At 43.5% G+C, this 13,040-nt stretch overlaps 1 protein-coding gene across 3 annotated transcripts in view; it reads left to right on the top strand.

Annotated features, from left to right (window-relative positions):
* The window catches only part of LOC121002964 (sulfotransferase 2B1-like), a 153,749-nt gene extending 142,533 nt beyond the window's left edge, over window positions 1-11,216 (top strand). For all 3 annotated transcript variants that reach the window (XM_040434567.1, XM_040434568.1, XM_040434569.1), the window contains exon 7: window positions 10,955-11,216. In XM_040434567.1, the coding sequence (XP_040290501.1) occupies window positions 10,955-11,079 (125 nt within the window). In that variant the 3' untranslated portion in view covers window positions 11,080-11,216. The remainder of the gene's footprint in view (window positions 1-10,954) is intronic.
* The last annotated feature ends 1,824 nt before the right edge of the window (window positions 11,217-13,040 follow it).

A 13,040-nucleotide genomic window follows, 5' to 3' on the forward strand; every position in this document is an offset into this window, starting at 1 on the left:
GCCCCCCAAGCTCTCCAGAACCTATTTGATGTGCCAGGTGAGACGTTGCCATGCTGTGCTGCGGCTGTTGTGCCTGGAAGCCAAGAGCAACACCGGTCCTGCACTGCTTTCAGCTCTGCGCTCACAGGCCGATCAGTGGCTAACCCCGCTCAATTTGACAGTTGGTAAAGTGGTGTGCGACAAGTCAGCAGGAATCTGAAGAGGAGTCACAGGAGGATGGTGCCTGTTGGGAGCAGGAGGAGGAGCAAGAAGAGCAGGCTTTAAACTTTTCTGGGATCCCTGGTGTTGTCCATGTATGGGTGGAGGAGACAAAGGACGACATTCTCCTGAGCGATGAGCAAGAGCCAGGCCACTCCACCACTTCCAATTTAGTGAAAATTGGGGCCTTCATGCTCCAGTGTTTGAAGAGGGACCCCTGTATAAAGAGCTTGATGGGTAAGGACCAGTACTGGGTGGCAACATACTTACACCCCCGATACAAACACAAAATGGCGGACATGTTACCAGCATCACAGAGGGCTGTCAGAATGCAGCATTTCCAGGTCTTGCTGCGAGAGATGCTGCATTCTGCTGTTGCGGGCGCTGGCAGAGGAATTTCCACCCACAGAGAAACAGGTGCGGGTACCAATCCTATGTGTTGGTCACTTAGGATATGAGATCATTCTTGCATACAACCCATCGACAGCCGCCCTCCGAATCTAGCCTCAGGGAACGCCTAGACTGAAAGGTGTTCGACTACATTACATAGGTTAACGGCCGATGTGGACGCTCTGAGAAGCGAGGAACCCCTGGACTACTGGGTGTGCAGGCTTGACCTGTGGCCAGAGCTGGCACAATTTGCCATGGAACTCTTGGCTTGTCCCTCGTCGAGTGTCCTGTCTGAAAGGACGTTCAGCGCAGCAGGGGGGATCGTGACCGATAAGCGCACTCGCCTAGCTGACGACAGTGTGGACTACCTCACATTTCTAGAAATGAATGAGGCATGGATCTTGGAGAAATTCAACACTTGTGACGATCTTGTGTAATTTAATTTCCTCAGCCCACACATATCCGCCACCACCCACAACAAAGAATGGTCCTTGTCTTCTGTATATACAGCAGCATAAAAGGCATTTTCTGTCAGGTGAATGCCTAATTTTTGGGGCTTCTATTCCAGTGGTCTACAGTAAAAGTTTTATCCAGTGACCACCTAATGTACCTCTAGCCACATAATCCCAAGTTCTTTTCTGTCAGGTGAATGCCTAATTTTTGGGGTCTGTACTGGCCCACAGTAAAATTTTTATCCAGTGACCACCTTATGTACCTCCAGCCACATAATCACAAGTTCTTTTCTGTCAGGTGACTGCCTAATTTTTGCGGCCTGTACTCCAATAGCCTACAGTAAAAATTTTAGCCAGTGACTGCATAATGTACCTCCAGCCACATAATCACAAGTTATTTTCTGTCACGTTAATGCCTCATTTTTGGTGCCTGTACTGGCCTACAGTAGAATTTTTAGCCAGTGACCGCCTAATGTACCTCCAGCCACATAATCACAAGTTCTTTTCTGTCTGGTGACTGCCTAATGTTTGGGGCCTGTACTCCAGTGGCCTACAGTAAAATTTGTATCCAGTGACCGCCAAATGTACCTTCAGCCACATCATCACAAGTTCTTTTCTGTCAGGTGAATGCCTAATTTTTGGTGCCTGTACTGGCCTACAGTAAAATTTTTAGCCAGTGACACCCTAATGTACCTCAAGCCACATAATCACAAGTTCTTATCTGTCAGGTGAATGCCTAATATTTGGGGCCTGTACTCCCGTGGCCTAAAATAAAAAATTTCTAGGCTCCAGCAGGGCACATTTTTGAGAGTTTCCCTTTAAAAATGGCCCCTGATTAAAATACATATTTTTGGGGGGAATTTTTGCCAATGATCCCGCTCTGGTATGTCACTGTCCATGTTTTGAGACTATTTGTGCACTTCTAGTAAGTATTTGGTGGCTGCAAATATGACCTGAAGGTTTTTTAGGTTTGCCTACCATTAAAGTCAATAAGGCCCACTGCAAACGCACGGTTCGCGAACATTTGATGTTCATCCCTCACTATAGAAGAGTAAAACAAGCCAGAGTCAAAGACATGAGAATCAATAAAAGCCAAAACAGAAGACAATGGGTTAATCCAGAAATAGGCCAAGGAGTAAAAGCCAGGAGAATCAGCAAAAACCTAATCACTTTAAAAGTGAATCAATTCACAGCAAAAATGCTGCAATGTTCTGAGAACAGAGGGCAAAGAGGAACCAGGAAGACAGAAAATGCCTGATTTATATCCCACACTTAGCTCTGGGATTGGATGCCCAGCCAGGGACCTGAATGGCCTAGCATCCAGACTAATAGATCAACCAACCAGGTTCCTAACACCAGTGCTGTTCAAAATATGGTAGCAAGCATAAAAACATTGTCTGTCTTATGCAAGACAAGACAATGTTGGTGTAGTGGAAACTGCTGGGGTTTTCCAGGAATTAAAGGGGTTCTCCAGGAATTAAGAAAATTAAAATACTTAAATATTACTTTATTACAAATATATTCCCAAATAATTTTCACTAGTTGTAATTGCTCATTTTGTCTGTGGAGAAATCATCATGGGACATAAAAGGGCCGTTGTCCTATTAGTACACACAAAACTTGCCCTAATCACACAGCAGGGCAAGTTACTTCACAACACTGAGCTAAAGAGCTGCCTCATCCTCCTCTATGCTAAACTTGTCAGGGATTATGATCCTGAATACAGTTTAATGTGATCTTCAGATAATTCTCTGTAGGAAAAGAGTTTATGAGGAGACATCTGAAGTACAGAGAGGATGGACAAGACAGACTGTGGTAATGTGGGGCTGCGGTAATGTGGGGTTGTGGTAATGTGGCCGACTGCATACAAGTACTGCTGCTCATTAGCCACATCCTCACCTCCTCTCTGTACTTGTTTTCTCATTAACTTAATTCCTACAGAGATTCAGCTAAAGCTCTTCAGGATTATAATCCTTGACAAGCAGAGCAGATATGAAGATGAGACAACTCTTTTGCTCAGTGTTCTGAAGTAACCTGTTCTAATCACTATGTGATTAGGGCAGGTTTTGTGTGTAGTAATGGGACAGTGGCCATTTTATTTCACCTAATAATTGCTCTCTAAAAAAAAAAAAAAGGAGCCATTATAACTAATGAAAGATATTTAGGAATACATTTATAATAAAGTAATATTCATGTATTAATGTAGGACTCCATAAACTGTCTATAGGTCAGATAAAGACAGCTGAAACTATGGGACTGGCAGAGAAAAATGAGTACCGCACTTGGCTATCTTTGTCAATCTCATGTACGCTGAATGGAGCAGTAGTCATTCATGTGAATACTGCACAAAAAGTTGATTTCAACAGATTAAGAAACTGACAGACTCCATGGATGGAAGGCTTATAATTTATTATTGAAAAGAAGGGCAGCTATATTTGGTCACTGATTTATTTATTTATTTAAATGTCCGCAGTTTCTTTGTAAATTTTGAACACACAAAAGATACCAAAATGTAGAAGCACTCATAACCAATTAAACAGTAATGTATAAGGCAATGCTATTGTGCTTCTGATATATACTAATGTTTATATACTAGGTAAAGATCAAAAAATAATATAACACCCACAATAAAAAATGAGCCATCCTATACCCATAAAATAATCTCATTTAGTCTTTATTGTTACACGTAGGTAAAATGTACATGATACAAGGATAAGTAGCAGAAAAAGCTCCATCACTGGCACCCACAATACCATATGGGACAATACAAATTGTAACTAAATCAGAGCTACTAAACAGGCAAGGTGCAGATATTATTAACCAGTAGGTAAAAGCTCTACCAAACAAATCAGATCAATAAAATAAATCAAATGAAACACACAGTGTCTACTTAGTTAATATCAATAGGAATCCAGTAAAACAGTGCATAGCGCCATTTTACTGCATGTGTCAGTGGGAAAAAAGCACTAGGGAGTAAGAAGAAGGATGCTCACATGACCCTGAGGGGAAGTGGGGGGGAGGGCTAGACCTGATTGGCTCACAGGCCAACAGACAGCCTAGATAAGCCAATCAGTTCTGCAGTGGGCAAAGAGATGCCTTTGCAGAATGAGCAGAACGTCAATCTGTGATGGGCTGTGAATGAGGGTGGATGGGTCTTACAGTGTCTGCCAGAAAAAACATCTTTGTGAGTCAGGGACAGTGAAAAGTCAATAAAGCTTGTATTCTACTGCCAGGAACAGTGAAGGAAAAGGCTAGAATTACAAAGAAGAAGAATTGTGTGCTTAGAAGGCAGGGAAAGCTGTCAGCCAGGGAGTGAGAAGTGAGGAGCTGAGGCTGGCTTTGCCTCCTAGAACAACTATAGCTGCTGCAAACCTCAAAAACATCTACCTGCAAAGAAATTACATTTTTCCCATTTTGACAGAATTATTATTATTATTTTTTTTGTGGGGGGGCATGTTCTACCATAAATCTAGCATTTTAAATCTCATTGAAAACATCTGAAATACTAGTCCTAATTCCATGTCAGGGCATCTCACATAGTTAATGTAATTTTTTTTATGTTTTAAAAACCGAATAAAATACACAGGGTAATGAAAAAAAAAACATCAGTGATTAATAACCTAACATTAATAATATTAGGTCTAAATCAGTTTATTTCTAACTCCAGACAGATCCAAACTTTTTTTTTTTTTTTTGGGGGGGTGGGGGGAGTTTGTTCAATTTCATTAAACCAGCATATAGGTAATCAGTACACTAATACACAGGGTAGTGCACCAAACTATCTGTGAGTGATATTAACCACCTCCGGACCGCCGAACGCAGCGACGCGTCCTGGAGGCGGTCGATTCATTCCTCCTGGACGAATATACGCGTCCTCTCGCGAGACGCGAGATTTCCTGTGAACGTGCGCACGTTCACAGGATCGGAAGGTAAGCGAGTGGATCTTCAGCCTGCCAGCGGCAATCGTTCGCTGGCAGGCTGGAGATGCGATTTTTTTTAACCCCTAACAGGTATATTAGACGCTGTTTTGATAACAGTGTCTAATATACCTGCTAACTGGTCCTCTGGTGGTCCCTTTTGTTTGGATCGACCACCAGAGGACACAGGCAGCTCAGTAATAAGTAGCACCAAACACCACTACACTACACCCCCCCCCCTGTCACTTATTAACCCCTTATTAACCCCTGATCACCCCTGATCACCCCATATAGACTCCCTGATCACCCCCCTGTCATTGATCACCCCCTTGTAAGGCTGCATTCAGACGTCCGTATGATTTATTTTTACGGATCCACGGATACATGGATCGGATCCGCAAAACACATACGGACATCTGAATGGAGCCTTACAGGGGGTGATCAATGACAGGGGGGTGATCACCCCATATAGACTCCCTGATCACCCCCCTGTCATTGATCACCCCCCTGTAAGGCTCCATTCAGACGTCCGTATGTTTTTTACGGATCCACGGATACATGGATCGGATCCGCAAAACATGTACGGACATCTGAATGGAGCCTTACAGGGGGGTGATCAATGACAGGGGGGTGATTACCCCATATAGACTCCCTGATCACCCCCTGTCATTGATCACCCCCCTGTCATTGATCACCGCCCTGTAAGACTCCATTCAGACGTCCGTATGTTTTTTATGGATACATGGATCGGATCCGCAAAACACATACGGACGTCTGAATGGAGCCTTACAGGGGGGTGATCAATGACAGGGGGGTGATCACCCCATATAGACTCCCTGATCACCCACCCCCCTGTCATTAATCACCCCCCCTGTCATTGATCACCCCCCTGTCATTGATCACCCCCCTGTAAGGCTCCATTCAGACGTCCGTATGTTTTTTACGGATCCACGGATACATGGATCGGATCCGCAAAACACGTACGGACATCTGAATGGAGCCTTACAGGGGGGTGATCAATGACAGGGGGGTGATCACCCCATATAGACTCCCTGATCACCCACCCCCCTGTCATTGATCACCCCCCTGTCATTGATCACCCCCCTGTAAGGCTCCATTCAGACGTCCGTATGTTTTTTACGGATCCACGGATACATGGATCGGATCCGCAAAACACGTACGGACATCTGAATGGAGCCTTACAGGGGGGTGATCAATGACAGGGGGGTGATCACCCCATATAGACTCCCTGATCCCCCCCCTGTCATTGATCACCCCCCGTCATTGATCACCCCCCTGTAAGGCTCCATTCAGACGTCCGTATGTTTTTTACGGATCCACAGATACATGGATCGGATCCGCAAAACACATACAGACGTCTGACTAGAGCCTTACAGGGGGGTGATCACCCCATATAGACTCCCTGATCACCCCCCTTTCATTGATCACGCCCCGTCATTGATCACCCCCCTGTAAGGCTTTATTCAGACGTCCGTATGTTTTTTACAGATCCACGTATACATGGATCGGATCCGCAAAACACGTACGGACATCTGAATGGAGCCTTACAGGGGGGTGATCAATGACAGGGGGGTGATCACCCCATATAGACTCCCTGATCCCCCCCCTGTCATTGATCACCCCCCGTCATTGATCACCCCCCTGTAAGGCTCCATTCAGACGTCCGTATGTTTTTTACGGATCCACAGATACATGGATCGGATCCGCAAAACACATACAGACGTCTGACTAGAGCCTTACAGGGGGGTGATCACCCCATATAGACTCCCTGATCACCCCCCTTTCATTGATCACGCCCCGTCATTGATCACCCCCCTGTAAGGCTTTATTCAGACGTCCGTATGTTTTTTACAGATCCACGTATACATGGATCCGATCCGCAAAACACATACGGACGTCTGAATGGAGCCTTACAGGGGGGTGATCAATGACAGGGGGGTGATCAATGACAGGGGCGTGATCAGGGAGTCTATATGGGGTGATCACCCCCCTGTCATTGATCACCCCCTGTAAAGCTCCATTCAGACGTCCGTATGTGTTTTGCGGATCCGATCCATGTATCCGTGGATCCGTAAAAAACATACGGACGTCTGAATGGAGCCTTACAGGGGGGTGATCAATGACAGGGGGGTGATCACCCCATATAGACTCCCTGATCACCCCCCTGTCATTGATCACCCCCCTGTAAGGCTCCATTCAGACATTTTTTTGGCCCAAGTTAGCGGAAATTATTATTTTTTTTCTTTTCTTACAAAGTATCATATTCCACTAACTTGTGTCAAAAAATAAAATCTCACATGAACTCACCATACCCCTCACGGAATCCAAATGCGTAAAAATTTTTAGACATTTATATTCCAGACTTCTTCTCACGCTTTAAGGCCCCTAAAATGCCAGGGCAGTATAAATACCCCACATGTGACCCCATTTCAGAAAGTAGACACCCCAAGGTATTCGCTGAGGGGCATATTGAGTCCATGAAAGATTGAAATTTTTGTCCCAAGTTAGCGGAAAGGGAGACTTTGTGAGAAAAAAACAAAAAAAATCAAATTTCCGCTAACTTGTGACAAAAAAAAATTATTTCTATGAACTCGCCATGCCCTTCATTGAATACCTTGGGGTGTCTTCTTTCCAAAATGGGGTCACATGTGGGGTATTTATACTGCCCTGGCATTTTAGGGGCCCTAAAGCGTGAGAAGAAGTCTGGGATCCAAATGTCTAAAAATGCCCTCCTAAAAGGAATGTGGGCCCCTTTGCGCATCTAGGCTGCAAAAAAGTGTCACACATCTGGTATCGCCGTACTCAGGAGAAGTTGGGGAATGTGTTTTGGGGTGTCATTTTACATATAGCCATGCTGGGTGAGAGAAATATCTCGGTCAAATGCCAACTTTGTATAAAAAAAATGGAAAAGTTGTCTTTTGCCGAGATATTTATCTCACCCAGCTTGGGTATATGTAAAATGACACCCCAAAACACATTGCCCAACTTCTCCTGAGTACGGCAATACCACATGTGTGACACTTTTTTGCAGCCTAGGTGGGCAAAGGGGCCCATATTCCAAAGAGCACCTTTAGGATTTCACAGGTCATTGTTTACACATTTTGATTTCAAACTACTTACCACACATTAGGGCCCCTAGAATGCCAGGGCATTATAACTACCCCACAAGTGACCCCATTTTGGAAAGAAGACACCCCAAGGTATTTCGTGATGGGCATAGTGAGTTCATGGAAGTTTTTATTTTTTGTCACAAGTTAGTGGAATATGAGACTTTGTAAGAAAAAAAAAAATCATCATTTTCCGCTAACTTGTGACAAAAAATAAAAAGTTCTATGAACTCACTATGCCCATCAGCGAATACTTTAGGGTGTCTACTTTCCGAAATGGGGTCATTTGTGGGGTGTTTGTACTGTCTGGGCATTGTAGAACCTCAGGAAACATGACAGGTGCTCAGAAAGTCAGAGCTGCTTCAAAAAGCGGAAATTCACATTTTTGTACCATAGTTTGTAAACGCTATAACTTTTACCCAAACCATTTTTTTTTACCCAAACATTTTTTTTTAATCAAATACATGTAGAACAATAAATTTAGAGAAAAATTTATATGTGGATGTCGTTATTTTTTGCAAAATTTTACAACTGAAAGTGAAAAATGTCATTTTTTTGCAAAAAAATCGTTAAATTTCGATTAATAACAAAAAAAGTTAAAATGTCAGCAGCAATGAAATACCACCAAATGAAAGCTCTATTAGTGAGAAGAAAAGGAGGTAAAATTCATTTGGGTGGTAAGTTGCATGACTGAGCAATAAATGGTGAAAGTAGTGTAGTGCAGAAGTGTAAAAAGTGGTCTGGTCATTAAGGGTGTTTAAGCTAGGGGAGCTGAGGTGGTTAAGCGTCAGGCCTCAATTATCCATTTCTGTTTATTTCTTTCTCTACATGATTGGAATTACCGTATTTTTCACCCTATAAGATGCACTATTTTTCCCCCCAAAGTGGGGTGAAAATGATAGTGCATCTTATAGAACAAATACAGAGGGGTGGACGATACATCGCAGGCTGTACTGCATAAGGACATCAGCCTGCGATAGACCGGACATCGATCCTGGCATGTAAGATACCTAATGAGGAAGAGGGAAGATCCCAGCGCTTCTAAGTGGCATGGATAATGGACAGCCTGGCCGGCAGCGTTCCTGCCCATCTGCAGCATGTGCGCGTGTGCGCTGCTTGGCGTGCGTCATGTTTACTTTGGCAGCACAGCAGAGAAGGAGGGACAGAGTCCCTCCCTCCTATCATGTTGCCAGCACTGCCTCAATGAAAACTGCAGGCTCTGAAGTTGCATGCACCACTGCCACCAATGAATATGACGATAATTAAAGGAGGATGAGGGACTGGGGAGAGAAAAAACTGCTGTGCCTTCCCTCCTGACTGTCCTGTGTTTCTCAGTATCAGCCCGGGCTGCACTCATCAGGAGCCAGCAGGTAACTCCCCAGTACAAAAGTGATTAGCCTGCCTGAAAACAAAGGCAGGCAAAAACATATGTACCAGGCAGCCAGCAAGATTGGGGTTAATGTGAATAATTAACCCCAATGTTTTCACTGCCATGTTTTAAACATGAATAGGGGGTCACTTATTTTTAATTTCAGGATGGGCACATGCTTTTGAAGTGGGCCCCATATGCCTCACATTAATAGTGAGTATTATACCTTCTCAAATAATGGGCAACTTGAGGTTAATGTGAGTTACAGAATACAGGCCACTTATTATTAATGTGAGGCACATGGAATGATGGAAGTCAAAATTCATAAGACAGTGCCGATAACATTAATAGTAAGTTACTGTTCATGTACCTCATGCTTTATCCCCATGTTGCCCATTATTAATGCACCTTTTGTTCAAAATATTTTTTTTCCTAATTTCACCCTCTAAAACCTAGGGCGAAAAATATGGGTACATTTTTTTGGGCGGTTGTTCAATTTAATGAAACCAGCATATACATGATCAGCACTGTATGTTAAGGATGTCAAACAAACATTTACTCATAGCAATGTATATCAGTTTCACTCACACATCATTTACTATTGTAGTCATTGTGTTCCAGAGTTTGGGGCGGTGGGAGGAAAAAATAGAAAATTCCTAAACAATCAACGAAAAGAGATTACTTTTCCTAAAAATTCTGTGTCCTAGGAGAATCTGAACTGAACCAAATCTCAAGTGGTTTGCTAATCTCTAATTGCTATGATATGAGCAACTCTGAGACTCACACCTATCTCTAGAACGGAGCCTGCAAAGTAAAGGAGAACGGACAGTTCATGCCCGGCCGCCCTCCATTCATTTATATGGGACTGCCAAAAATAGCAAAGCAGAGCGCTCGGCTATTTTCAGAAGTCCCATAGAAATGAATGGGAAGCTCAAACGCAAGTATGGCCAGTGCTCTTTTCACTTTTATTGGCCTGATGGAAATAGCTCAGCCAGCACTTGGCTATTTTCAGTAGAACCATAGAAATGAATAAAAGGCAGCTGTGCTTGCATGGTCCACTCTCCTTTGCATGCCTGGCTCAGTACTAGAGATAGGTACGGGTCAGTACGAGATCAGCTGCTTTAATTAAATGAGTGAAAGATTTATTAAAGCTTTGCAAAAAAAAACATCCCAGTGTAGCGTTATGCAGTATAGCCCCGCTGATTGGCAGAAGCTCCATAACACATCCCGGCTCCTGCCTATACCAGCACTGCTCTCCTAAAGCCTGGAGAACTCCTGGATGCAGGAGCAGCACAGTGGGGCAGCTAGAAATCAACATAAGAAGATCAGAGCACTGGGGTACACTGGAATGGTTTCGCACACTGTGCCCAACAAAAGCAGAAATTTATTTGTGAGAAGCTCTAAAACTCAGTTACCTTTTAAGGTTTTACTATATGCACATAACTTATCTCTTGAAGTTAACTTAAAAATTTTTGTTGCCACACTTTTGATTCCCCACAGGAATAGTTGGAGACTGGAAAAATAATTTTACTGTCGCTCAAAATGAATATTTTGACAAGATCTACAATGAAGAAATGCAGAATTTCAGCGTGAAGTTTCCTTGGGATACGAGCATTCAGAGATAACAGGCCAGCAGGCGTTCTACCAGTCACAAGTTCTAGTTTTGAATTGACAGATTAATCTAGTAAAAGAAATTGCTCCTTTTCTTAATGTATGGAAAAAATAAATTCAATATTGAAAATAAATGCATACAGTAACAGTGGGATCCATGTTTTTATGATGAAGCTTCACAGGCGACAGCTAACAGGTTGTTTGGTTCCTGCAGCTCGTAGCTATTGATGGCAGGCCTCATATATTCTATTTTACTGCACTCATGGCACACAGTGACAAAAGTGGTACACCAATTGACATGCGCTCAGACTATTCTTCTCTATCTTGGCGTTGTGTCTGGTTTTGCAGTTCACCCCATTAAGTTTATTAGGGATGACTGCAATACCAGACACAGCCTGGGGACAGACGTGGTGCAGTTTTCAGATAAAAAGCAGGTCCTTTTTTCTAATTCTGGATAACCCCTATGATGAAGTGCTGTACTCTGGACATCCCTATATGTTCTGTCTTCATACATGTTCACACAGTGTGCAGTCTGACATTCAGTATAAACCATCCTGTCTTCCAAATAAGAGGACTGTTTTATGTAGTCCTACTTGTTTATTGGTCAACAGGATTGTGAATTGGTAAAACTATAAGAATACAAATGGCTTGTATAAGTATAAGGCATAACGTGAATTAGCAGAAGCATAGAACAGCATGTATTATACCTAGAGATGAGCGAATTTAAAAAAAAAATTGTTTCGATGCGAATATATTTTCGAAGAATCGCGATAAAAAATGGCTATTTCAGGTCTGCATAGAGCCTTTATATGGGTGTAGAACACTGTGCCTTGCAGTAATACACATAGGGAGTGTGCTGGGGTGGTAAAATAATACTGTCAGTCAGTATGACATGCGGATGACAGGCGTCGCTATTAGAATCACTGCACACTTCACTTATTTGGGCAGTCACTGTGCCAAAACTAAAAAAATAACTCAAGTATTAACTCAGCCTTACAGGTCCATGTTAGCGTCAAGAAGAAGCGCACTCCTTTTACACCATTGTCAGCTGATTCCACATAGATGTAAATAGAACCTGTTCTATTAAACGCTTATACAAGTAGAGCCCCCCCCCCCCCCCCCGACAGAGTCGAGAGGGTGTCAGCAGTAAGTTTGTGTTGAAGTCACTGATTATTTTGCCCTTCATCTGATCCGTCAGAACAATAACCCACAAAAAACGGATCCTGTCTGTGGAGCATACGCCTTCACTCGGTCAGCATTTGCTCAATAATCCATCAGTATTGCTAATGCACAAAATAATAATTTAATATGGTAAAATCCTGTGTCTCCATGATAAATCTGCAACGTGGGGGCCCCGTGTCGGCTTCTACACACTTTCAAAATAATCCTTCAGCGGGGCAAATAGATGCCGGATGACCGGGACGCTCCATGACCTTCCAAGTGAAGCGGTTCATTTCTGAAACGTCCGTATAGTGCAGGGGGAATCCGAAGACCCTCACCATCTCCGTGCACCACAGTATGCCCTCCTTTTGAATTCCATGATGACTGGGAACCCGAAATGTTTTCACCAGACGAAGAGACCGGGGCATGGTTGGTTGGTTTGAATCTTAATTAACTTTGCGTCTCTTCCAGGCTCCAAGCTATCTTTAAAGGGTTTCTACCACTTCGTTTTCACATAATTAGCTTTCAGACACTAGCGATCCGCTAGTGTCTGCTCTACCAAACAATCCTAATATAATATCTTTTTGTGCAGCCGTTTCGCTAAAAAATGAACTTATATTGATATGCTAATGAGCCTCTAGGTGCTATGGGGGCGTCATTAGCACCTAGAGGCTCGGTCTACCTTCACAAAATGCTGCCGCCCAGCGCGTCCCTCCAGCCCGCCCATCTCCTCCGGAATGCGATCCTCCCTGTGAGCCAGCGGACGAATTCTCGCGCATGCGCCGTGCGCGTCTGTATTCGGCGCATGCGCAGT

This window comes from Bufo bufo, chromosome 1, assembly GCF_905171765.1.
Source record: "Bufo bufo chromosome 1, aBufBuf1.1, whole genome shotgun sequence".
Taxonomy (NCBI): Eukaryota; Metazoa; Chordata; class Amphibia; order Anura; family Bufonidae; genus Bufo; species Bufo bufo.